The sequence below is a fragment of the Nycticebus coucang genome, chromosome 12, assembly GCF_027406575.1.
Source record: "Nycticebus coucang isolate mNycCou1 chromosome 12, mNycCou1.pri, whole genome shotgun sequence".
In the NCBI taxonomy this organism is placed as follows: Eukaryota; Metazoa; Chordata; class Mammalia; order Primates; family Lorisidae; genus Nycticebus; species Nycticebus coucang.
The window spans coordinates 4,001,021-4,027,026 of NC_069791.1; the positions used below are offsets into that span (position 1 = coordinate 4,001,021).

General features: G+C 48.4%; 1 protein-coding gene across 3 annotated transcripts in view; it reads left to right on the forward strand.

Annotated features, from left to right (window-relative positions):
- The window catches only part of PPM1H (protein phosphatase, Mg2+/Mn2+ dependent 1H), a 261,618-nt gene that overhangs the window by 201,541 nt on the left and 34,071 nt on the right, over positions 1-26,006 (forward strand). For all 3 annotated transcript variants that reach the window (XM_053555420.1, XM_053555421.1, XM_053555419.1), the window contains exons 6-7: positions 749-867; positions 25,208-25,271. In XM_053555420.1, coding sequence (XP_053411395.1) covers positions 749-867; positions 25,208-25,271 — 183 coding nt within the window. The remainder of the gene's footprint in view (positions 1-748; positions 868-25,207; positions 25,272-26,006) is intronic.

Consider the following 26,006-nt stretch of genomic DNA (forward strand, 5'->3'; position numbering starts at 1 on the left):
GGGCAGGCCTGCTCCCTATGTGTGGCCTCTGAGCGGGGAAGCGGAGTGTGGCATCTCTTGGATACTGTGATTTGAATTTTGAATGTGACAATGAGACTGTTTGTTTTTTCAAAGCAATTCCCTAAGTGGCTGTTTGCGCAAGACTTTTGTGGTGTGAACAGAGATTCGGGGGAGGGGAGAAGCCATCTGTTCCAGAATAGTCTTCCAGTGACACGGCCAGATGACTGTACAGCAAACGGGGGCGGGGGGGGGGGGGCAGTGTGTCCAGCCCCAGCCCAGCTCTCAGGCCATTGTGCTTCTGGGGAGGGGAAGCCCACATGTGTTCAGGGGCAAGACCATGGTAACAGGGCATGAGACGGCAGCAGAGAACACCAAGGCCACCAAGTGGGTGGGGAGTTTTCTCATCTCCGCCTCACTAACATGCTGTTCAGAAAAGTGAAACCATCTTGGATTTAAATGAAAAAGTGAGGCTTTGGGAGAAACTCAACCTCTTTCCATGATGCCTTTAGCTGTATGTGTGATAACAATTTATTATATCAAATGAGAAAGTTACATCCCTTTGTAAGTCAGATTTTATTTGCTCATCTTTTATGACTATTTAGATTCTGAAATCTATTTTACTTTCCTTAAAATAGGAGGCAATTTTCTTGTTTTTGAAATATGGCCTGTCTCAATTTGCAAAACATCCTAGAGTCTGATTTTTGCCTCTAAATATGTGTGTGGTTTTTTCCTTTCTTTTTGCTGCCAGGCATTCATGCAGCCGCACCTGCTGGGGAACGAGTTCACACACTTGGAGTTTCCAAGGAGGGTGCAGAGAAAGGAGCTCGGGAAGAAAATGCTCTACAGGGACTTTAATATGACAGGCTGGTAAGAACACGCCCTCCTCCACCTTGGCTCCACCAGTGTGTGTGGCGGAGACGCCACCACCATGGACAGCCGTTACGCAACTTGGATGGGGAGGCACAGCCAGAGACCCCGGTTTGTGGTGCAGGATGAGCCCACACCTGCTTCTGGGGCTTCCCTTAGGATCAGTTCTCAAACCACGGGGGCTGGTTCTCCCCCTTCTTCCTCTGAGACCCTCCATGAGCACACTGGACCCCACAAAACTGACCCAAGTCCTTCCCTCTTGTGGACCAAGCACTTGGGGGCTTTCAAAACACATTAAGCTTTATGCAATTAGGTCAGAGTTACTGAAGAGGTGAAATGGGCCAAAAGTTTATGGGCCAGACTGGCTTGGATTAGAATCCTGGCCCTGACTTTTCTAAATGAGCAAAGTTAGAAAAACTCCTTAAATCCTAGAGCCCATTTTTCCAAGGATAAAGTGAAAAAAATAGGCTGGACATAGTGGCTCGTGCGCTCTGGGAGACCAAGGCAGGAGGGTCCCATGAACTCGGGAGTTCAAGACCAGCCTGAGCAACAGTGAGGCCCCATCTGCACTAAAAACAGGAAATCTAGCTGGGCATCATGTCAGGCACTTGTAGTCCCAGCTACTTAGAAGGCTGAGATAGGAGGATTGCTTGAGTCTAGGAGGTGGAGGTTGCTGTGAGCTATGATAATACCATTGCATTCTACCCAGGGCGACAAAGTGAGATCCTGTCTCAAGAAAAGGAAAAAAATTGGGAAAAAAAATGTATATATATCCCTTTGAAGGTGTTTTCATTGATGTATCATATTCAAACTGAAATAAAGCCTCTTGGTAGAGTGTCTTACTCCCCAAACACGCCTATATAAGCACCAAGACCATTTCTGCAGTGGATCAGTGGCCAATGCTAAGGCCTCATCAGTTTTTTCTCTCTGAACAATTGATAGCGTGATAAGAACTTACGCAGTATAAGGTTGATGTGAGAACTAAATGACAGCACATTGCTGGCGTGTGCAAGTGTGGGTGACGATTTGGTCTTATGCCCTAAGAGCCTGCCAGGGGAGCCTCCTGCCTGTCTGGAGGGCAGCAGAATGAGACAGTGACCTTTCCCCCTACACCTTTAACAAAGACAAAGAAGAGTTGCCACTGTCACTTCCTCACTGACCAAGATAGCAGGAGCAGATGGCCACAGGCCAGGCCCCACGGTGACAACTTGCTGGGGGTCTGCCCCCAGCAGCACAGTGAGCTACCCAGGGAAGATGAGAGGCTGATCAGGCGACTTCTGGTTGTCCTTTGCCAACCAAGAGAATGTCCTTATCTGTACTTTTCTTCCTCTAGAACAGTGGTTCTTAACCTTCCTAATGCCCTTCATAATGTTGTAGCCCTTTAATACAGTTCCTGTGGGTCGTGACCCACAGGTTGAGAACCGCTACTCTAGAACAAGGCCAGTAAACTACCTTATTTGACCCGAGTCAAATTCTGTCCTCCACCTGGTTCTGTAAATAATCGGTTTTAATACAGTTATATCTGTTTGTTTACATTTGACTGTGGCTGCCTTCACGCTGCAACAGGGCCGTTGAGTAGTTGCAACAGAGACCATTTGGCCCACAAGCCAAATTCACTCCTGCTCTAGAACAAGGACAGATCGATCGGAATGGATTCACCATGTCTGCAGCTCTGAGTTCTGGAGTTTTAATGCTCCAGAGTTGTCATCCTCACCCCGACTGGGTTTTCTTGTAAATCCATTTTTATTCAGCTAGCAAAATCAGTATTTCTTGTGAAAAAGTTTAAGGTGAGGGCAAGTGCAATTCAGAAAATCCTAGTGCAGTTTGGTCTGGGTATTGCAGAATTAGGAAAATTGGGAAGGTTAGGAACCCATGTGATTGTAAAAACACACAGAGAACTTGTAACATCCAGGTAGGAAACGGAGAGGCGAGAGCACGGGAAGCCCATGGGCTCTGAGGGGCTTGGGAAGGGGTGTGAGGAGCGGGAGAACTTCAGATCTCCTGAGGGAGGCTGAAAGGAGAGTTAAATGAAAGCAGTGTTTTTGGAAGGCTAGCCTGAGAGAAACTTTAAGGAGACTGGACTAAGACAGAACGCAGATTCAGGTACCCATAAAAAAACTATCATAGAAATATTTATGGGAGGTCTCAGAAGTAAACAGGATGGAAGTAGAAAGCGGGAGAGGGAAGGAACAAGGAACTCAGTAATTTAAGCCAAATACAAGGAGTAAAGCATCAGTGACTTCAGTTACCTGTGTAAACGTGTCTCCTGGACTAATCTCTGAACTCCCTGGGAGGGGCGCCAGGCCCTGCACCTGACCAGGCCGGCAGCTACAGATAGGAAGAGAGGGGCGCGAGGACGGGGCGGGCAGGTCCATGTCTGAACAGAGGATGAGATGTGCGGAGCTTGAAACAAAGCTGTCTGATGCTCTTTCTGCAACAGAAAATAGATTAGAGGCGGCGCTTGTGGCTCAGTGAGTAGGGTGCCGGCCCCATATACCAAGGGTGGCGGGTTCAAACCCAGCCCTGGCCAAAAACTGCAAAAAAAGAAAAAGAAAACAGATTAGATCTAAGCAGTCAGAACAAATGTAGATGTGGTACCCAGGATTCTGCCATGAGGAAAAGCACCTTTGTTGCAGATGCTCAATGTCAATTCTTAGCACAACTTAACCTTCAAACTTTGGACAGCGCTCCTAGTGAGATGGGAGCTCCCCCTTAACCGGCAAGACCTCCCCAGGCTGCGAAGTTTCCACTCACCTCTCCTCGCAGCACAACTGCTTGGTCGGCTTAGTTCACGTCCCTCCTCCAGGACCTTCAATCTCAGCAACTCTGCTTTTCTGTTTTTTGTTTTTGTTTTGGTTTATTGTTTTTTTGGATTTTTTTGTGGTGGCTTGTACATTTTTCCATTTAATGAATGCCTAAAGATTTGCCCATTTTATAATTTTTGTAAATGTAGCTAAGTTCAGGGCCTAGATTACAGCTGACTTTATACGCTCTCCCGCTCCCTACCCCGGCCCCATTAGCTGGATCTTAAACAGATAAGTAGTCCACAAATGGGCTATTTTTAATTGTGTGGAGCTTCATCGAAGGTAGTAAATAATTAAGGAGCCAGGACTGAGAATGGCTTCAGTCAAACATGGTTTGCTGATTTGTTTTCAACCTAATTCCCAACATGGCCGTTGGGTCCCCACAGCGACTGCGAGCAGATTCATGCACACATCTGTGCATTTCCTAGGAAGGAAACAGTTCTTTTGGTTTGAAAGGGGGACTTGAGGAGAAGGACAGCTCTTTGCATCTTTGTTAGACGGACCTGGGAAGTGTAAAACCACTGAAACTAGTGCCTGTGTAAACCCCTCCCTCAAATTTAGTAAGTTCTTTTTAAACACTGTTTTACCCTCTGACAGAAAGCCCAGACCTGAAAGACTTTGACAAAATGAGCGTACAGCTCGCTGACTTTCTTAGTTATCTATAAAAAGGAAAGGGCTGGAGAACTGACCCTTGTCAAAAGGCAGGTAAGGATCTGGGACCTTTTCTTTTCCCGTGAAAGTCTGGAATCACTGCCACATTGTAAAATCAGGAGACCAAGTCACTCAAGGTCCTGGAACCAACCGACTGGGGAACATTTGGAAGGTGTCACGCTCAGGATGACAAGTCCACACCTTCCCCAAGTTTCTCAGCTTCAGAAGTAGCCTTAGGCTGTGATCTCACTTCTCTGAATCCTTCTACCAAATAAAAGGTCCCCCTTCTGCAAAACCATTTAATCTTTGCAGCAAATGCTGCCTGTGGAAATGTTTGTTTTCCTTCCTGTCCCCAGCCGATCATCACAGGGCTACCTGACAGTTATTAGGAGAGCTAAGACCCAGGTGCTGTAATGAAAGCTTTACCTAACTCCTCGTGTTAACTCTTACAGCATTCCTGTGAATAGGTACGTTTTACAGATGAGGAAACTCAGGTGCAGAGGCTAAGCTGCTCAACGTTGCATAACTAGTAAGGGGGGGAGGGGGTGTCCCAGCGGCTGTTTGCTCCTGTGCCAAATGGCCACATGTGCAGTGACTCCCTTCATTCCCATTTCACAGCTGAGCAAGTTGAGGCCCAGGAGGGTTAGGTGGTTTGTTCAGCTTCCACTGATACAAGAGTCTCAGAATAAGGACTAGAACCTGTTTCTGACTTTGCTGGGGGCTCTTTCTGATACAGTGCTCCCAGTCACCTTTTCTCCAGGGTAAGATTGGACATAATTGTTCAGTCTTGAGTCACGATCATATATTGAAGGAGGGGACCTCTGTCCACCAGGGTTGGTGTGTCCTAGACAATCCTTTAGGAGACAAAAGAATGGGATGAAACATCTTAGGAGCTGCTGGGCAGTACGTTTTCTAGTTCCCAGTCTGCCCCGGAAGACCATGAGTCACATTAAACTGCGATGTTTCACATGTGTCGATAAGAGTCTCTGTGATTTGGGAGTGGTGATGGTGAGGAAGATTCCAAAAGAACCAAATCCCCGGAGCTTAGGAACCCGGACTGCCCTGCTAGAAATCAGGGTGGGGTGCACTGCAGCCATGTGGAGTGAGGTCAGCTCCAGGAAGCCTCGTGTCATGACTAAAGATGAATCTGCTCCCTCCGAGGGTGATCTTTTCCTTTCTCTCCCAGCCTCAGACTTCCCTGGAGATGATGGGGCAGCTTGGCAGGCCCATATTGTTTCAAGGACAAAAGGGCACTGTCACCAGGACCTTCATAATGAAATTGATCTCTTCCCCCACTCTCCCCCTGCCCCTCTAATCAGAGACTTTGCACAGCAGTGGCTCAATTTATAAAGGCTTTCTCTCCACTGTGCCCTCTGGCCGACTTGGTCCCTGATGTGGCCTTCCCTGCCTCTCCCCGTCACGGCTTGGCTCTCACCTTCCGTGCCTGCTGTCATCGGTCCTGATGCCAGAATGCCTGCGCCACGGCCCCTCCTCCCAGCCCTTTGTGTGAGCGGCTGCTGCAGGCGCTCCCTGCAGCCGGCACTGCCCTCTCAGCTCTGTGTCCTCACACGTGGCCCTCTGAGCTGTCTCAGGTGGTCATTTACGGCCGAGTGTCTATGTCACCAAGGCGATATGCCCCTTTCTCACAGCTGGCTTGGTGGCACCAGGTCTCTGCTCCCGTGACCACTAGTGACTTGACCCTCTCATGTCAGATCAGTGTTCTTCCTGCTCTGTGCCCAGCCACACATGGGGTGACGAGCAGGCCGGGCCCAGGAGGACCTGTGCACAGGAGGGGGCCGTGTGCAACTTCACGTGCATGGGAGGGGGCCGTGTGCAACTTCACGTGCATGGGAGGGAGCCGTGTGCAACTTCACACCTGGCGCCAGGCCAGGTTCCAAGGCAGCTGTTCCTGGGCTGATGGGATTTGTAGACAGAGCAGAGGCCAAAGCAGAAAAGTCCACCATGTGAATTTGAGATTGCTTCCAGATGGTTCCGGTTAGGAGCAGAGTATGCCAGAATTCTTTCTTTAAGCAAAGCCTTTCTAACATTTATGATGGTCTTATTTTAGGGGACGGGCTGAACTTGAGCTGGTGTATGTAGTGATGAGAGGGCTGCTCTGGGCCATGGGCTTCGTGGGCACATTGGTGTACCAGGCCTCTGGGCAGATCCTGGCCAGGGCTTCTCACTGGGAAATAACTTCCCTGTGTCTGTGGCTGCCAGTCTCCATGTCTGGTGGGAGATGGGCTTGGCTTTGTTTTTCAAATTCCATTAGAAAGGGTCCAGAAGTGGTAACCTTTAATTTTTGTCCCTTACAGCCCTTAACTTTTTATGATCCTAATTTGATAATACATTGGGATAATCTTCCCTCCTCTACTTCCCCGTGGCGGGGGCGGGGGGGGCCAGAAAACTAAATCAAGGGACTTTCCACTGGGAACAGAGTGGAGTCAACCATCATTTTCTCCTTTCTGCACACAATACTTTTGTTAAAGCAAAAGAAATCTTTGTTTTAATTTCCTTTTTTTAATTTCAAATTAATGTGGGAGTACCTACGATTAAGTTACACAATTTGCTTTTGTAAGGTTCAAGTCCAAATGGTCCTCGTATCCATCACTGGGAAGTGACCATGTGCCCATGCAAGGTGCCGTCCAGTGGGGATTTCCCCAGCTCCCTTCCCCCAGGAGAAACCTTGTCTGTTCTCTGCGCTGTTAACCACACTAACCACTAACCCCTTGTGGCCATTTAAACTTAAAATTGAATAAAATTACGAATGTATTTTTCGGGTCACGATAGCCCCATCTCAATTGCTCTCCTGTGGCTCGTGGCTACTGAACTGAACGGGAGAGAGAACATTTCCGTCATCGCAGAGAGTCCCCCAGGACAGCGCCGTCGGTGGGATGGAGCACGGTCCTGGCAGTGGTTAGCAAGCCGACATCCCAACAGCAGAGCTTTTTAGAAAGACAGGGACAGTGTGGACTGAGAATGGTCTACACCACCCTGGGCCGCTGTCCTCACTGCTGTCAGGCATGGAATTTGCCTGGGGATGGCATCAGCCATGGTGCTTGGGTTCGGCTCTACTCAGACTTACCGGGTGGCAAAGAAACTGTTCTTTTGTTTTTCTTGCCTTTCCTTTGACTTCTTGGGGAGTATTTCAGACCCTGAGAGTCACCTTACTTCCAACCTTGCCCTGCCAGGGCTGATAGGCTCCTTAGTGGCAGTCAGACGTGGGCTGGAGGGACCAGGCTGGAGGAGTGATCCTGGTCTGGAGCTCCCGGGTCCGGGGCTTACTCCTGTTGTGAGTTCAGTTTCCAGCTGCTACTTCACTGCTCAGTGCATCTGACTGGGAAATGGGCGAGCAGACGGAGCTGTCCCTGAGCCCTGGAGGAAGCCAGTCCAGAGCCGCGCCACATTTAATATAGACCAATTTATTGGGCCAGCACAGAAGCCCTGTCACAGCGTCCCCAGGCTTCATTCACCCTCCCAGGACCACCTAATAAAGCAGCCCCCACGATGTGCCCATTAGCTTTGCACTGATCTCCAGGCAGCTTTTAAAGGGACAGTGTCCCTCTCTGGGGCATGAATTATCTGCCGCCCAGGCCTGAGGGTCTGATTAGCTCAGCTTTATTCATATTCCTTGGACAGCCCAAATTTTCTGACAGCTTGATTCTTGGGTTTTAAAGAGTAATTGAAAAATCCAAACTGCACTTATCCCTCTTTTTTGCCTTTAATCACTCTTAACCCAATCTTTGGAAATTTGCCTACAGATATCTCTGGCATTTGGGACGCCCAGAAGGTTTTCTCAGCCTCCCCACCTCATCCCCAGGGCCAGCCCTGACGTGACTGTTACACCACAGACCTCACTGGGAAGCTATTGAGGGTCACCAGAGAAATATCACGTTTGAATTCTATAATTACTTCTTGAGAAAGCAGGCCCTTCCCTAGTACAACCTGATATTCGTTCCCCCCATCAACTTGCATTTTCATGATTTAGTGATTATGGGCCACCTTGGTGGTGGTCTGATGGCTGGAAGCAATCTGCAGATCTAACTTCATGGGGTGTGTGGCTTGATTATCATTTCAGAGAATTTTAACCCCAAGTCTCAATAGATTATTGAGGATAGGGATTGGCTGGGGCAGGGATTAGGCACCCCTAAAAGTCCTATATTCTGATGGGGGCTGGAGCCAAAGTCAGATCGGGCTGTCCCCACCTGGCAGGGGCCTCTCCGGAGCTCCCAGAACGGAGATGATGATGGCTCTTTGCAACCTATGCATTCTGCATCTTTTGAAGCCTGAAGCTCTGGCTGCAGGAACAGCAGGGCAGAGAGCTGGCAGCTGCATGCAGCACGTCTCCTGACAGTGACGGATGACACCCTGCTCCCCGCCCCCCTCCAGTGGAAGCTGTGGGGTCTTTACAGATGGCTGCACCCTGAGACAGACAGGCTTTGTCAGACCACAGGGAGGAGAAGGAAAAGAGACACCCACCAGCCCACTCACTGCTGCTTGTGCACTCACACATGGACATACTCGCTCAGGCACCCGCTTCAGTATGTAAAAGTGTATTAGCCTGAAGTTGCCCCTGAGTATTTCCAAGCCTTTCTTCCCCCCTCAGACCTTTTGATCACTGACGGTATTTAGCTACACACATGCACATACACCTAATTTATCTGCCGCTTTGCCCCCGCTCTGTGCATTGTGTTTGGGGGCACACAGTACATATGTGGGGGTAACCAGGCTCCAAGTCATCTGGAGAGGTCTTGGGATGTCTAGTACTTGCAAATATCCTTGTTAAAATAGCCAATGTTGGCTCGGCACTTGTAGCTCAGTGGCTAGGGCACCAGCCACATACACCGGAGCTGGCAGTTTCGAATCCAGCCTGGGCCAACTGCAACCAAAAAAAAAAAAGAAAAAGATAGCCAGGCGTTGTGGGGGGCACCTGTAGTCCCAATCAGTTACTTGGGAGGCTGAGACAAGGAATCACTTAAGCCCAAGAGTTTGAGGTTGCTGTGAGTTGTGACACCACAGCACTCTACTCAGGGCGACAGCTTGAGACTCTGTCTCAAAAAAAAAAAAAAAAGAAAAAATAGCCAATGTCTCTTTGGCCAAGAAGCCCCTAGGGGCATTCGCTTTATATTTGAGAAACCTTTATTCTGCACCTACCTGATGTGTAATAGACACTGAGCCGTAGTTAAGAACAGGACAGTGGAGCCAGCCTGCCTGGCTAGGTCAGTCCCCACCTTCATGGCTCCGACCAATCAGCTTCAGTTTTCTGATTTGCCAAATGGGGCTAGTCACAGTTCCTACTAAGAGTTAGGATGCCCGAGTCAGTACAGGAGAGCGCACCGAACAGCTCCACGTGCAACAAGTGCCAGGTGAGCGCCCAGCACTGTCATCAGTCAGCTGTTATGGGGAGTACATGGGTCACCAATAGTTGCTGGCCAACGAGACAAAGGACAGCCATTTAGGGACGCAAGAGACCAAGGTGGGATGGAGTGTGCTGGCCACTTCCGCCTGGCAGGGAGGTCTGTCCCTCAGCCTAGTAGGTGAAGACAGGCTCGGCACAAGTGAGTGGGGCCCTCAGATGGGTCCCTGTCTGTGAGGAGGGACAGGTCCACACCCCGGAAGCCTGTGCAGCCCCTCCTCCCCCCCACCCACCGGGCTGTCCCTAAAGCATTTCTGGCCTGGGGGGCTGGTTCCATGGCCCTGACTTTGTCTCTGCCTTCTGGGCCCTACACGCCAAGCCTTGCACTGTGCCTTTGCGGCCTTCCCTTCATACCCGAGATGCGATGCCAGGACACTTAGCTCCCCTGTGGCCAAGGCACGTCCTCACACAGGCGGGAGCTTATCAGGCAGGACCACGTGATCTTCAAAGAGATGGCCAGCCCTGGAAATATACTGAACATCGTTCCTTTAAATCTATTCTTAAAACCTCAGCTATGGGGAAGTAGATCTGTTGCAACATGGGCATGAGTAACTGAAGCTGGACAAAATACAGGAGTTACACGAAGGGGTTAAAGGAGAGGCCTGTGGCTGTTTCTGAGAGGAGAGGACTTCAAGGAGAAGATTGTGTTTGAACCAGAGACCTGAGCAAGGGGGTTCAGAGGGCTGGCCGCGAGGGACATGCACTCCTAGCAGAGGGGAGAGCTCAGCAGAAGTGTGTTTGGGGAATAAGGAAGCCAGAGGTAATAGTCAAATTTTTTTTTTTTTTTTTTTTTTTTGAGACAGAGCCTCAAGCTGTTGCCCTGGGTAGAGTACCATGGCATCACAGCTCACAGCAACCTCCAACTTGTGGGCTTAAGCGATCCTCCTGCCTCCGTGTCCCAAGTAGCTGGAACCACAGGCACCCGCCACAATGCCCAGCTTTCTTTTGATTGCAGCCATCATTGTTGTTTGGCAAGTCCCGGATGGGTTCGAACCCGCCAGCTCAGGTGTATGTGGCTGGTGCCCTAGCCGCTTGAGCCACAGGCACGGAGCCAATAGTCAAAATATTTTAACAGTCATGGAGGAGTAGGCTCCAGCTGGGCTGCAGCAGGGTCTTGGGAGCCCCCTGCTGTGCCAGGCATTAACCCTTTTCTGCTGCTACAGCCTGGGGACTCCCCAGAGGGTCTAGAACAGCAGATGGGAGTATTCAGGGAGCTTGGGACAGTCCTTCTTCACTACCCAGCGTGGAAGTCTGTCCATGTTTTAACCCTCTGTGTGCAGTTATATGGTTTATATCAGCTAGATAACAGTCCTGGCGGGAGCCTCACTGACTTTCAGGAGGAAGTGTGTAGGAGAGGGGTGGGCAGTGACGCCAGCCACCCAGCTGGGTGGGTAGTTTGCAGTCATCTCCTGGGAGCTCTGAACAGGATGCCAAGCACAGCAATAACTAACATGACTACGAGCTCTGCCTTCTGTAAAGGATGTAAGTGGCATGCAGCGGGGCAGAAATAGAGAGCTGACGGTGTGTTCAGGACATAGGGGCCAACAGGCAGCCTACTCGTGGGATCCTATTTTTAGAGAAATTCCAGAGAAGTGCTACTCTGACACTTGGACAAGTTTTCCAGGTATTCCACTGTCCAAGCCAATTTTCTCACCCCCCACTCCCCGCCCCCTTCCCGCTCCACAGGTTTCAGAGTAGAAAACTGGTACCGCTGGTTTCAAGCTGACAGTCCCAGGAAGGGGCTAACCCTCTATGGCCTGGGGGCATCTTCATCAGAATTAGCCAGGGTGTGCCTGGTTAAAAATCCCTGGTTTCTGGGCTTCCCCACCACTTCAAATCCTGGAAGATCTCATTCAACCACCATGGTCCTCTTCTCCTCAGATAAGTAAATCAGGTACTAATCCAGAAGCAGGGTGAGGTTTGTGTCCGTCCCATTGGTTCTGGGAATTAGCACATGAATGTCACTGGGGACCCCATTACTCTGTTGACCACAGATACTACATAACCTTCATGAAACTACAACAATTTTCACTTTTTCCCTAGTGTTCCCAGAAATCTAGGGCAAGACACAGTGGCTCAGGGCTATCATAGCACTCTGGGAGGCCGAGGCGGGTGGATTGCTTGAGCTCACAAGTTCAAGACCAGCTTGAGCAAGAATGAGACCCTGTCTCTAAAAAAATAGCTGGGCGTTGTAGCAGGTGCCTATAGTCCCAGCTACTCAGGTCAAGAGTTAGAGATTGTTGTGAACTATGATGCCAGGGCACTCTTGGCTTGGGGGGGGGGGGGCAAAGTGAGACTCTGTTTTAAGAAAAAGAAAGGGCAGTCAGATGGAGAGTTGTGAAACATTGTAGCACAGGGTAGAGCCCTAGTATGTGGCCACACCCAGGGGATACTGCAGGACGTGGTGCTCCATGAGGCAACTATCTGTGTCACCAGAGCGGGACAAGCTTTGTGAGGGACAGCTGCAAGGGCCCAGACAGGAACTGGCAGCGGGAACTCTCTCTGTAACTAAGAATCTGTTTGCTGTTTTCTCTCTACCATTCGTGGCCACGAGGTCAATTTTGATCATCTCCTGATTTGTATATATTTTCTAGGTCACATGTGATAGAAAGGCAGTGTTGATGAAATTCATGTCTGCTTAAGAATGAGCTCCCAGAGAAAGCTCAAATCACTCCGTATTTGTGCACTCATAAAGTCAGGGTCTCTGATTCATATCCATGGGGAGAACTGAATGTTCGCCATCAGAATGTGAAGCTCTCCTGGCCAAGTGCCAATGCAACACCAAGCAGGGCCTGAATCAGAAATATTTCCAAAGCTGGAGTTTCTCTAAGAGTCATTCAGAATGTTTTATCCCAAATGTCATTGGTTCTGTTTTGCATGTATCCAATTATACTTTTTAAAAGACTAATTCAAAGCGTTTTCTTCTATGCAGATCCTTTTTGCTACACTTGAGCCTGTGAGTCAAGAAATGACTTTTACTTTATTTGCTTTATTTAAAATAACTGTGTCCCCAGCACCTGTGCCAGCACCTGCCCCCGGCCCCCAGCAGGTGCTCAGAAGATACTGGCAAAGGAATCCAGCTGAGCCCATTGCTTTCCTCTGATCAAAGCCTGAGCTCTTGATTCAGTAGCAGCTGAGAGAAGGTTCTATCCTTCTATGGAACTGTTCAACTGTGGGCATGGGCTCATTAGCAGGACTGTGAAATCAGTGGTAGTATGTGGAGATAAGCATTTTAAACAGATTAAATGGGACAGGATAGAAAGAAAGTATCAAGTGTATGTCAGATGATAAGGGTAATTATCTTTTTTGAAGAGTGTGACACTGGGTTTCAAGATCTCTTACTTACCACTGGTCCCAAAGTGTAACACCTGTGCTCTAACTGAGGCTGCGCTCCCAGAGAACTGAGATCAGTTAAACAAGAGCAAGCTCCATCCCCTCTCACCCAAAGGCCTAGAGAGAAGAGGTGTCTTGAGGCCAAAAGAGAGGATTGGTTACCTCCCAAAAGTCCTCCCAGGGCTCAGGCACAATAATGGGGGAAGGGAGGACTGTTGGTCAGCCCTCCAGATCAGGGGATTCCCTCGAGAGCAAGTGCAAGGTCAGGACCGGACCATTTTCCTGGAGAGCAGGCCAGCCGCCTTTCTTGAGATGAGAAGGGGTAGTTTGGAGATGAAGGGGTAGTTTCTGTCTTCACGGGTAGCCAGGAAGGCACAAGCCAGCCCTCCCCAATTTATCACTGAATATTAGGCACTCCCTTATAGCTCAGACAATACCGTCAGTACCTGAACCCAGCTGTTCAGCACCAGCTTGTTTGTGGCTTAGGGCCTGTAGGCTTCAGCTAATTTGAAGGGCAGTTTAAGGACCAAAGAAAGAAAACAAGGAAGCTTTTGTCTGGAGACCCTTGGCCTCACAGGGGAACTTTCCCACAGATCATGTAATTGAGATACCTGTTGAAAACAGCTCCCAGAACATAAATTTAGGAACCCAATATGTCATAATCTGGCTCCCAAGACTTGGATTGACCAACAACAAAAGTCTGCGGTGCAGTGAGGAGCCTATGGCCGGGGTGTCGGGCTGCCCCAAACATCATAAAGGGTCTTTCCGAACCCCAGAACGACCTGCTGGACATGGGATGTTTCTCGGCCTCTGCAGATCGCCCGGGGCTCATCCTCCCTGCACAGCCCCTGTTAGGGTCTCCTTAGAGCCCCCCTACTGTTCTCCGGTTCACTGTCTAGTCCTGCCCCAGCTTCCCAGCCCACTAAGGTTTGGTCCACAGACAAAATTAAGGAGTTGCTGGGAATTTCTGAACTGTGAATCTTAGAAAACAGGAAAGGGGACTCTTAAAAGATGACATTTATAAATGCCATTTGACCTAATCGAATATAAGAATCTTCCTGTGTTGCCGTAAAGGAAACGCACTCAGCGCACTCTCTCACTTGCTGAGCTAAGCTGAGCCTGCCCGAGGGGAGCAGGGCCGGCCTCTGTGGCCAGGCTGTGTGTGGGGGGGGGGGGAGGGGGCACGAGGCGGCTGCCAATCCCACATGGCTTTGTCCAGGAAGGTCGGAGGGGGGTGGGTGTGGGGCGAGGGCGAGAGCCTCTGTGGATTCCAGAATTGCACAACTGGGGTCACGCTAAGCCTTTAACAGCCCTGAGTAGCATTTGGGCCCAAGGCATGTGTCTTTTCCCGACCAGATGGGCCTGAGTGGTGTTTCATCCTGGGCCTACAGGGGTTCCAGCTGCTGCTGAGTCTTCATTACGGGAAGGTGGGAGCAGGGACAAGACCTGGACGCTTCTGCTCACCACCTCCCATCCACACCTGCTAATAAGAAAAACAAGACTTGTCTGAGGCTTCTCCCTCCCTGCTGGAGGGCACTGAGCTCCCAGCTAAGGGAGAAGAGTCTCCTCTTAGGACTATTTCAAACCCTCTGAACTCTTAGCTCGGAGGCGTCTTCTGAGTCCGACTCTTCCCCTCAGCGCAGAACGGTGGGCTGTTCTGATGAAGCTACAGGCCTTCTCGATCATCCCCAATATCTGCTACCCTAGAAGCAGTATGGATTGGGTATCCTCATGGGGGCCGCACTCCCTTCCTGCCTGCAGAATATCTATGCTGCAGAAAGAGTGAGGCTCCTGGGACCTTAATACCCACAACTTACAGCTAAACAGCTCCCATCCTCCCCAGAGTACTTCCACAAACCTGGGTGTGCTTTGTCCCTGCAACCACCCTGTGATGCGTCCAGCTAGAGAAGCACATTCAGTGAGGTCTGGGCCCCCTGGTTCGGTGGGGGCTGAGGTGTCACTGCAACACCTCCGACTCCAACCTGCTGTGTTTTAACACCAGAGAGGGCCCTGCCAGGAGGAAAGAGAGAATCCAGGCAGAAGATCCTCAGGGGAGGGGAGGCACCCAAGGCAATGTCCAGAGGTTAGGAGAAGAGTGCGACTCTCAGCCTGCGTCACTGGGACCGTGCCAGTGTGTTGTTGAGATCTTGCAGGTCCCAAAGAGTGAGGGGCCTGCTGCTGTCCCTGGAGAGATGTTGTTCTTCCTAAATGACTTTGAGGTCTTGCGATTCTGGCCCTGTTTCTGGTTAAAGGTTATGACTTAGTGAGGGGAGATTGTGGGAAGTGGACGATGCCAACACGTGAACTGTGGGCTGGGAAATTAGAACGAGGGCTTGTCCTGGGATGGAGGGCTCCTGCAAAGACTGGGAAGAACGTTCTTTAGTGGGAAACTTGGCTCTGAACTCAGCTAGAAAATTGTTCTGGCATTATGGGGGCAAGACATGATTGCAAGAGGGACTTTACCTAACAATTGCAATCAGTTTAACCTGGCTTATTGTACCCTCAATGAATCCCCAACAATAAAAAAAAAAAGAAAATTGTTCTGGCAACAACATAAACACTGGACGATGGCTGTGTCAGAAAGCCACCACTCTACCTTTTGGAGGTGACTTGGGAATTCACTGGAGAAAGGAGTGCCATCTTCTATGACATTGTAACCACCAGTGTATCTTAATAACGAAAGGGAACCTGAAATTTTAACACAAAGAGGTAGACAAAAGTCAAAGGCATCACTGACGGGACAGCCCTGAATTTCAGCCATAGAGAAGCTGCTTACAGCATAATGGTCAGGGCAGGAGCCGGCCTTCACTTCTCCACCCACTTAGCTGGTGCCTGTGTTATGTCCACAGGGTGTTTCGTGCCACGTAGACGGGACAGAGCAGCAGATGAGAAGAAAGTCCCTCCTTCACGGGCCAGTGTCAGGAGTGGGACAAGATGTAAACAAGTAAATGAAAACAAGATCATTTCTGATGGTGGCACATGGGTGCAGTGAGAGACAGCAGGGAGAGCCTGACTTTCGGATGAGGCATGGGGGAGGCCTTTTCCCCTGGTGCCTGAGAAGGCAGCCTGGCAGCACCAGAAGAAGACAGGCGGGCAGAGGGAAGAGGGAACAGCTGGGCCCCACCGTTAAAGAAAGAAGCCATGTGACGAGGGCATAGTGGTATGATGGAAGACGGCAGAGCATGCGGGGGCCGGATGGGGAGGGCCCCTTGCTGGATACCTTTTTAGATGGCTGGAATCCAGCGGAGAACGTTGGCTGCAGAGCGAGGCCCCTGGATTACACGTGAATGGTTGCAGGGGTCTTCCCAGGAGGACAGTGTGAGCAAAGCTCTTGCTGATGAGAGTCACAAAGACACTGTGTTCTTGGTGGAATATCCTGGAACTAAAGACATCAGAACGAGGGGAGGATTTCAGTGGGGCTGTACAGGGACCTCTCGGGCTCAGAGGTCCAGAAAAAGTGTCTGAGACCCAGGGGCAGCACACAGCTGCCAGGGCACAGCAAGGAAGGGCTGTGCTTGTGAGTGAGCAGCGCTGAGGCAGCATACTCCACTGAGAAGCCAGCCAGGGACAACAGAGAGGCTCTTTGCAGAAGGGGAAACTAAGCCTCTGAGTAGGGAAGACAGTATTTGTTAATTTGTTCCCTTAGATATTTACTGAGCACCTGTTAGATGTTGGGCACTTTTCTAGGTACCAGAGATGCCACAGTCAGCAAAGATCTCTGTCCTCACCAAACTTGAGCAGTAGAAAAAACAGCAGAGGAAACAGACACAGTGAGGCCATGAAGCTCCCTGACTGTCGGGTGGAGTTAGGTGCTATGAAGAAATATAAATCAGGAAGGGGAAGAGGGATTTGGGGAGAGGGAGCGATGCTAAATTAGAAGGCAATTTGATTAGAGTTGAACGGGAAAGCTACCAGCAGGCTGGGGATGGGGGAGTAACCATGTGCTCTTATGTGGGCGATGGGCGAATCTCACCTGGTGGGTGCAGCGCACACTGTCGGGGTGAAGGGCACACTCTTAATTAGTAACTTTGACTCCATCTGTACAAAAACAAATTATGTAACCAAAACATGTTGTACCCCTAATATTCTCGCCCGTAGCACAGTGGTTACAGTGCCAGCCACATACACCAAAGGTGGCAGGTTTGAACCCGGCCAGGGCCAGCTAAACAACTGCAACAAAAACACAGCCAGGTGTTGTGGCAGACACCTGTAGTCCCAGCTACTCGGGAGGCTGAGGCAAGAGAATCACTTAAACCCAAGAGTTTGAGGTTGCTGTGAGCTGTGATGGCACAGCACTCTACCGAGGGCAACACAGTGAGACTCTGTCTCAAAAAAAAAAAGAGAGAGAGAATCAAAAAATTAAAAAATTAAAAACTAAATAAAATAATTGCTCTGAGAACAGAGATAAGGGACAAATCTGAATGTTGCTCAACTGTCACTGCGCTAGCTCCAGTGACATTGTCCCAGTACCACCGCCTTCCACCTAGATAATCGCCAGGAGGCCTAGGAAACCAGCCCTGGCCCATAATGCAGCAAAGAAAACAGCTCAGCTCGGATGTCAGGAAGGGTGTTGAAACTTCCAATCCTGGGTTTGACGGTAACCATGACAGTATTTGGCGTGTTAATACACAAAACACGTAACCCCCATTGTGTTACTAGAAAGTCAACAGAGAGAAATCCTAGGCTGCTAACAAAACTATCAAAAAGATTTGCACAAGGGGAAGCTGGGCCTGAAACGACTTCAGCCAGAAGGTAGTTAGAACAGCAGGGCCAAAGAGGGGCTTTGACCTGAGTGCCTCACACACCAGGAGGAGAGAGGGATGCTTCCGACACTGTGCTGGGTGTATTAAAAAGGAAGTAGGGAGATACTTCACTTTCATGTGACAGAATTATGCTGAGTGCGACTTTCTGAATTGCATTAACGTTCCTCCACACGCCTCCGAGAAATGTTGAGTCACCCCTTTCCTGGTTAGCTCTGCCTACGGGAGGGTCTCCCTGTTTCTTGGTTCCACTTAGCACTTTTCCTAGTGACCTGTGTGAAGTCGCCAGGATGGCTTATCAAATTTAACATGACAAAGCATTGGAGAAGCTGGTATTTTGTTTTTTGTTTTTTTGTTTTTTTTTTTTTATTAAATCATAGCTGTGTACATTGATATGACCATGGGGCATCATTCACTAGCTTCACAGACTGTTTACCAAGTTTCACATATACCCTTGTTAGATGCACCGCTGGTGTAATCCCACCAATCCCCTTCCCTCTACCCACCTCTCCCCTCCCTCCCCTCCCTTTCCCCCTTCCCCCTATTCTTAGGTTGTAACTGGGTTATAGCTTTCATGTGAAAACCCTGAATTAGTCTCATAGTAGGGCTGAGTACATTGGATACTTTCTCTTCCATTCTTGAGATACTTTACTAAGAAGAATATGTTCCAGCTCCATCCATGTAAACATGAAAGAGGTAAAGTCTCCATCTTTGTTTAAGGCTGCATAATATTCCATGGTGTACATATACCACAATTTATTAATCCATTCGTGGATCGATGGGCACCTGGGCTTCTTCCATGACTTAGCAATTATGAATTGGGCTGCAATAAACATTCTGGTACAAATATCTTTGTTATGACGTGATTCTTGGTCTTCTGGGTATATGCCCAGTAGAGGGATTACAGGATTGAATGGCAGATCTATTTTTAGATCTCTAAGTGTTCTCCATATCTCTTTCCAAAAGGAATGTATTAATTTGCATTCCCACCAGCAGTGCAAAAGTGTTCCCTTTTCTCCACATCCGTGCCAACGTCTCTGGTCTTGGGATTTTGTGATATAGGCTAGTCTCACTGGAGTTAGATGGTATCTCAAAGTAGTTTTGATTTGCATTTCTCTGATGATTAAAGATGATGAGCATTTTTTCATATGTCTGAAGGCCGCGCACCTGTCTTCTTCAGAGAAGTTTCTCTTCAAATCCCTTGCCCAGCCTGCGATGGGATCCCTTGTTCTATTCTTGCTAATGCGTTTGAGTTCTCTGTGGATTCTGGTTATTAAACCTTTGTCAGAGACATAACCTGCAAATATCTTCTCCCATTCTGAGGGCTGTCTGCTTGCTTTACTTACTGTGTTCTTGGCTGTGCAGAAGCTTTTTAGTTTGATCAAGTCCCAGTAGTGTATTTTTGAAGCTGCTTCAATTGCCCGGGGGGTCCTCCTCATAAAATACTCACCCAGACCAATTTCTTCAAGGGTTTTCCCTGCATTCTCCTCTAGTATTTTTATACTTTCATGTCTTAAGTTTAAATCTTTGATCCAGTGAGAGTCTATCTTAGTTAATGGTGAAAGGTGTGGGTCCATTTTCAGTCTTTTTTTTTTTTTTTTTTTTTTTTTTTTTTTTGTAGAGACAGAGTCTCACTGTACCGCCCTTGGTAGAGTGCCGTGGCGTTACACGGCTCACAGCAACCTCTAACTCTCGGGCTTACGCGATTCTCTTGCCTCAGCCTCCCGAGTAGCTGGGACTACAGGCGGCCGCCACAACGCCCGGCTATTTTTTTTTGTTGTTGTTGCAGTTTGGCCGGGGCCGGGTTTGAACCCGCCACCCTCAGCATATGGGGCCGGCGCCCTACTCACTGAGCCACAGGCGCCGCCCCACTTTCAGTCTTTTACAGGTTGCCAGCCAGTTCACCCAGCACCATTTGTTAAATAGGGAATCTTTTCCCCACTGAATGTTTTTAATTGGCTTGTCAAAGATTAAATAACGGTAAGTAGCTGGATTCATCTCTTGGTTCTCTATTCTATTCCAGACATCTACCTCTCTGTTTTTGTGCCAATACCATGCTGTTTTGATCTCTATTGATTTGTAGTATAGTCTGAGGTCTGGTAGCATAATTCCTCCTGCTTTGTTTTTATTTCTGAGTAATGTCTTGGCTATTCGAGTTCTTTTCTGATTCCATATAAAACAAAGTATTGTTTTTTCCAGATCTTTAAAGTATGACAGTGGAGCTTTAATAGGGATTGCATTGAAATTATATATTGCTTTGGGTAGTATAGACATTTTAACTACGTTGATTCTTCCCAGCCATGAGCATGGTATGTTTTTCCATTTGTTAATATTTTCAGCTATTTCTTTTCTTAGAGTTTCATAGTTCTCTTTATAGAGATCTTTCACGTCCTTTGTTAGATAAATTCCCAAATATTTCATCTTCTTTGGCACTACTGTGAATGGGATAGAGTCCTTAACTGTTTTTTCAACTTGACTGTTGTGGGTATATATAAAGGCTAGAGAAGCTGGTATTTTGGATGGAAGGATCTGGATTTCAGAAAGCACCAGTGGGCTAGAACAGTGGACTGAAACTGGGAAGAGAAATTAATGAGGGTGGTGGAGTCCTCCATCCAGCGGAAACGTCCCTGTGTCAGCGTGAGCCAGGGGAGGGTGTCAGCCAGAACCTTCAGGTCTGTCTTCGTGTGGATGGAGGAGGATTTTTTTTTGGGGGGGGAGTTTGTTTGTTTGTTTTTACTCAGTTTCAATAATTGCTTCATAGATACCCCAAGAGCTAAAACACACAGACACATGTGCTTGCATGGAAGGCAACTATAAGCTTCGCTGATTTTTTAAAAGTGCAAGGTCCACATCAAAAGAAGTGATAATTTCATTCCTGTTTGGACTACATCCAAATGCTAGCAAACTAGAAACCCTCCGAGCCCCTTTCCGGAGTGTTTGGTACTCAGTTCATAAGTCTTTGCTGCCTGAATGACAGTTGGAGTGAGTGGGGATGATCCCCAGGTCCTGGGAAGAACAGTTTTAAAGAACTAGGGAAAGGGAAACGTGGAGATAAGTCTCCTCATATATTTGCAGAGCTCTCAAACAAAAGAGTCTGGATTTATTTTAAATTTTTCCAAAGAATGGATCAAACACACCAATTTAAGAAAGAATTTTCCAGAGCTGCTCTGCAATGGAACGGGCTGACATTGATCATGTAAAGTTCCTAGACAATGGCTGTGTGTGGCGGGCTGTGCAAAGAGGCCAGGGCCCAGTGTGAGGTGTGTACAGAAGGGACTCCCACCCCTGGGTGCAGCTGAGTTGGTGGCAGTCTACTTGGGCACTGAACTGCCTCTCCCAGGAGGTCCAAACCCATGGGAGTTAGTCTTTTCAGTTTTGCACAATCAACATCACAACAGATACTGTTACTTTAAAAAAAAGGGGGGGGGGGGTTAATGGAAACTTCTGAAGATGGTGCCTCTGAGTTAGGGAGAGCCAGGAATTTAGGAGCCCTTTTTAGGCCTTCTTTTTTTTTCTCTCTCTCATTTTATCCTTTTGTTAATTGGCTTCATGATAATATGGCTTCATGTCATAAAGAAATTGACCTGAAATGGGAGTTATCCTAAAAGTCTTTCCTAAGTCATTCAAATTTTGCTATCTTGTAACAAGTCGCTTTTGAATATAATCCCTGGTCAATTATATTATTACAAAACCAATAAGTGATATGTTTTTAGAGGATTTTTTTTTTTTTTGTAAAGTTTAATCCAGATTTCAAAAATCTTAGGATCTGGTGTAAAGGAGTTTTTTGTTTTATTTTTGAGACAGAGTACCTGGGCAGAATACTATGGCATCATAGTTCACAGCAGGCTCAGCTTCTTGGGCTCAAGTGATCCTCCTGCCTCAGCCTCCCAAGTAGGTGGGACTACAGGTGCCCACCACCACATCTGGCTAATTTTTCTATTTTTAGTAGAGATGGGGCCTCACTCTTGCTCAGGCTGGTCTTGAACTCCCGAGCTCGAGGGACCCACCTCAGCCTCCCAGAGTGCTGAGATCACAGATCACAGGTGTGAGCCACCAGGCTCCCAGTGGGAGTTTTTGACTAGACCTTCTCTATTTTGGATGTTAGCTAATTACATCTGGTCCACAGCAGTGGATCTCAACTTTGGCTGTATGCTGGAATCACCTGGAAAGCCTTAAAAAAACAAATTCTAAGTCCCACCCACTGAGATTCTGATTGACTTGCTCTGAAATGTGGCCTGGGCATTGGGACAGGTTAAAGCCCAGGCAGGTGTTTCAATGTGCAGCCAACACTAAGAACCACTGACCTACAGACTCACTCAACCCCCAAGCTAGGGCTGTGTCTCATGAAAGCTTTACTTGTTCCCCCAATGACTTGTATACCACAGTGTTTGAAATAGTTTATGTGAGTATATAAAACATCAAGGTGGTGGGGAGCGCCTGTGGCTCAAAGGAGTAGGGCACCAGCCCCATATGCTGGAGGTGGCGGGTTCAAACCCAGCTCCACCCAAAAACTGCAAAAAAAAAAAAAAACAAGGTGGTACTTCCACTTTGTGTTAATTTGGTAGATTACGGGGAAGGAAATAGAACAATTCCTAAAACACCTCTGGGCTGCACATGTGCCAGGCCCTGTGCTGATGCTGCCTGAGCTCTTCACATTCATTAGTCCTTGCAACAACTGCCTGAATGAGCCCAGTCTTTGCCTTACTTGATTTATGAGGGTCCTGAGGGCAGAGAGCACACCACAGGACTATGCAGAAGGCTGCCCAGCACATCTGGAGCCAAACTCACGGACTCCCTACCCCCTGGGAAGAACAACTCATTCAAACAACTTCTTTTTTTTTTTTTTTTTTTTTGTTGCTGTTTTGGCCGGGGCTGGGTTTGAACCCGCCACCCTCGGCATATGGGGCCGGCGCCCTACTCACTGAGCCACAGGTACCACCCCATTCAAACAACTTCTTAAAAAGGTATCTGCTTCCCTTTGGGGTTGCACACTTTTTAAATTGGGTTGCTTCTTTTTGTATATCAGGAATTTCCACACATTTGATTTCAAGTTCACTCCCCAGTTGCCTAAGTCTACTCAAGACTGGCAGGTCGTTTCATAAGTGAGTTTATTCCATACACTCAGGAGACATTATTTTAAAAAAGCATCAACTTCTAGCACCTAATCTGGAAGAATCTGCCCCATCTTTTATTCAGTCTCCCTTATAACTTTTTTGAAGTAGTGAGTAAGCAGTGAGATGCCAAAAGTGTTAATGATCTGCTAAATATCAGCAATAGCTGCCCCTCCCTGGGCCGAGCTCCTCATGTCCTGGGTGTTATTCTCCTTTCACAGATGAGGAAGCCCAGACTGAAGAGGGTGAAACTGCAGCTTACAGTGATTCAAGGCAATAACCAGGCACCGTGTGTGTTTGCTTGTCTGGTTTCTTATGAGCAGAGCTTGCTTAGGAGCAAAACCACTGGACACAGCTTCATTTGCTCTCTGTCCTTAAACTTGCTGGCCTCGGCTGTGCAGGCGGCGGCATCTGGATAACCATGTCGGGATTTCTCTCTGTGTCCGGAGGCCATTTAAAAAAACATTTTCAGGCAAATGTTTGTAGCAGCCCAATTCACAACTGCAAAGATGCAGAGACAGCCCTTCAACACATGAACAGATTAATAAACTATGGTATGTGCACATCGTGGAATACTACTCAGCCAGGAAAAAGATGCAGACTTTGTCACAGCCTGGATGGATTTAGAGAGCACTCTGCTAAGTATCACACCGAATAGAAAAACAAGCATCATGTGTGCTGGATAATAAGTTGAAACTAGGTGCTCACTGGAGAGAAAAACTCAATTAAATTCAAGAAAGGGGTGAGGGGAGAGGGTGCAGCAAGTTCCCCCTCAGAGGAAACAACGCACGGGGATGTGGCACCCTCTTGACTGAAGGAAACACCTACAGCTGAGACTTTGCCTGACAGATGCAAACAGTGTGACCTAATTGTGTGCCCCCCTCATATCAATCTGAAAAAACATTGACATGTAATCAAATAAGGTTGCATTCAAGAAACTTCATTTAAATATAATTGAAATGTACATTTTTTGTAAAAATATAACTACCTTTTTTACAAAATAATGTACATTTCATTTCAAAAAATGAAAACTAATTGGTTTGTTTTATTTTGAGATAGTGTCACTCTGTGCTCCAGGTAGAGTGCCGTGGCATCATAGCTCACAGCAACCTCAAACTCCTAGGCTCAAGGAATCCCCTTGCCTCAGCCTCCTGAGTAGCTGGGACTACAGGCACCTGCCACAACACCTACCTACCCTGTTTCCCCGAAAATAAGACATCCTCCGAAAATAAGACCTACTTACAGGAAAGATCAGCCGTCCCCTGAAAATAAGACCTAGCGCATCTTTGGGAGCACACCTTAACATAAGACACTGTTTTATTTTCGGGGAAACAGGGTAGTTTTTCTGTGTTTAGTAATGATAGGGTTTTGCTCTTGCTCAGGCTGATCTTGAACTCCTGAGCTCAAGCAATCTACCTGCTCAGCCTCCCAGAGTGCTGAGATTACAGGCGTGAGCCTCCACACCCAGCAAGAAAACTAATTGTTAATTTTAAAGTTAGCTAGAAACCCTGCACGTCCCTCCTGCTGTGCAGCAGGCCTGTTAACATACTTTGGTTCCCATTTAGTGCCTACACTGTACCACTGCTTGACCACGAAATAATAATCTCAGGTTGCTGCTTCCTGGGTTCCACGTCTAAAAAAAATTAATAAAAACAAAAATGAAAGCTACTGTGAAACAAAGAATTTTCTGCCAACCTTGAATACCACACCGGGGTCAGACACGAAAGCCCCCTTCCCCAGCCTTCCCAGTACAAGGCTGCTTTGGGGTAAATGACCCTGAGGTGGAAGCTGGGTCTTGGAGCATTTCACGTTCCATCCAGCTTCTCAGAGTTGGGACTAACGGTGTGAGTCCACCTGCTGTTGCCCGGCCACTTCAGTATGGCTCAGACACTGAGGCCACAGCCCAACTCTGTCTCACTGACTATGACATTAATTTTCCAACTAATTTTCTCCCTCTTTAAGCACAAGACTTTTTTCCAAAGAAACCCATGCAGAGAGACAGAGAGAGAGAAGACTGATAGTTCCTGGTTCGTAGCCCGCATGTGCGCACACACACATGCACACACACACACGTGCACACACGCGCACACATGCACATGTGTGTGCACACACACTTCTGCAGGGAGATTAACTCCATATGAAGCAGGAGTCAACGTGTGGTCGTGCATGCATTGGGTCACAGGGGAATGAAGCAGCCTGTGTCAGGGCAGCTGGTCACGAATTGAGTGCAAACCTTCTTTAACAATGCTGTCTGTCCCCCTACAGGGCATACAAAACCATCGAGGATGAGGACTTGAAGTTCCCCCTGATATATGGAGAAGGCAAGAAGGTAGGTGTGTGAGCTTCCCGGTGTCGCTGCAGATCGTGGCAGTCTGTCCTTCCCGCTCAGCAGCTCCTGAGTTTGTAGCCTTGACCGCTAGAAAGCATGTCCCACCCATGGTCCTTCAGGCCTCCTGTCTTAGGGTCCAAGAAGGGGTGGAGGTGGGGCGGGCAGTGAGCACAGAGCCGAAGTCAACTTGGTAAAAGGAACAGTCCCCCTTCCCAATCCATTTGAATAACTGCTGCGGTGTTTAAAAGTGACCACTTGCACTTACACCATGACACCAAGCCAGGAGGCAGGGCAAGCTGGCTGTGTTAGATCCATGTGTCAGCCGAGGCAGCTGGGACTGCAAGGTGGAAAGAGTTCAGGCAGGTCTTGCAGCCATGAGGGTGGGGGCCTTCCACCTGCATCTGAAGCCCTCCGACTGCGCTGTGGAAGCTCTGACCTTGCAAGTCTGATTTGGAAGGGACTGCAAAGCTTCACTGTAACTATAGGGTCACATCAACCAGACCCAGGGCTGAGGTAATAGAGCCCATTGCCAGTTCTCAGAATGGTTGGGGTCTAACACTGAGCGGCTTGTTTTGGAGCCAAGGACATCTGTACACCCCGCAGTGGTCCGCGTGCGGGCAGAGCCCCAGAGGAGGTGGAGCTCTGGAGGGGGACGAAGAAGCTGGGAAGCCGATCCCAGGAAGAACAAACACCTTCTGAATCACTGCTTCCTTCCTCAGAACACTAATTTATTTC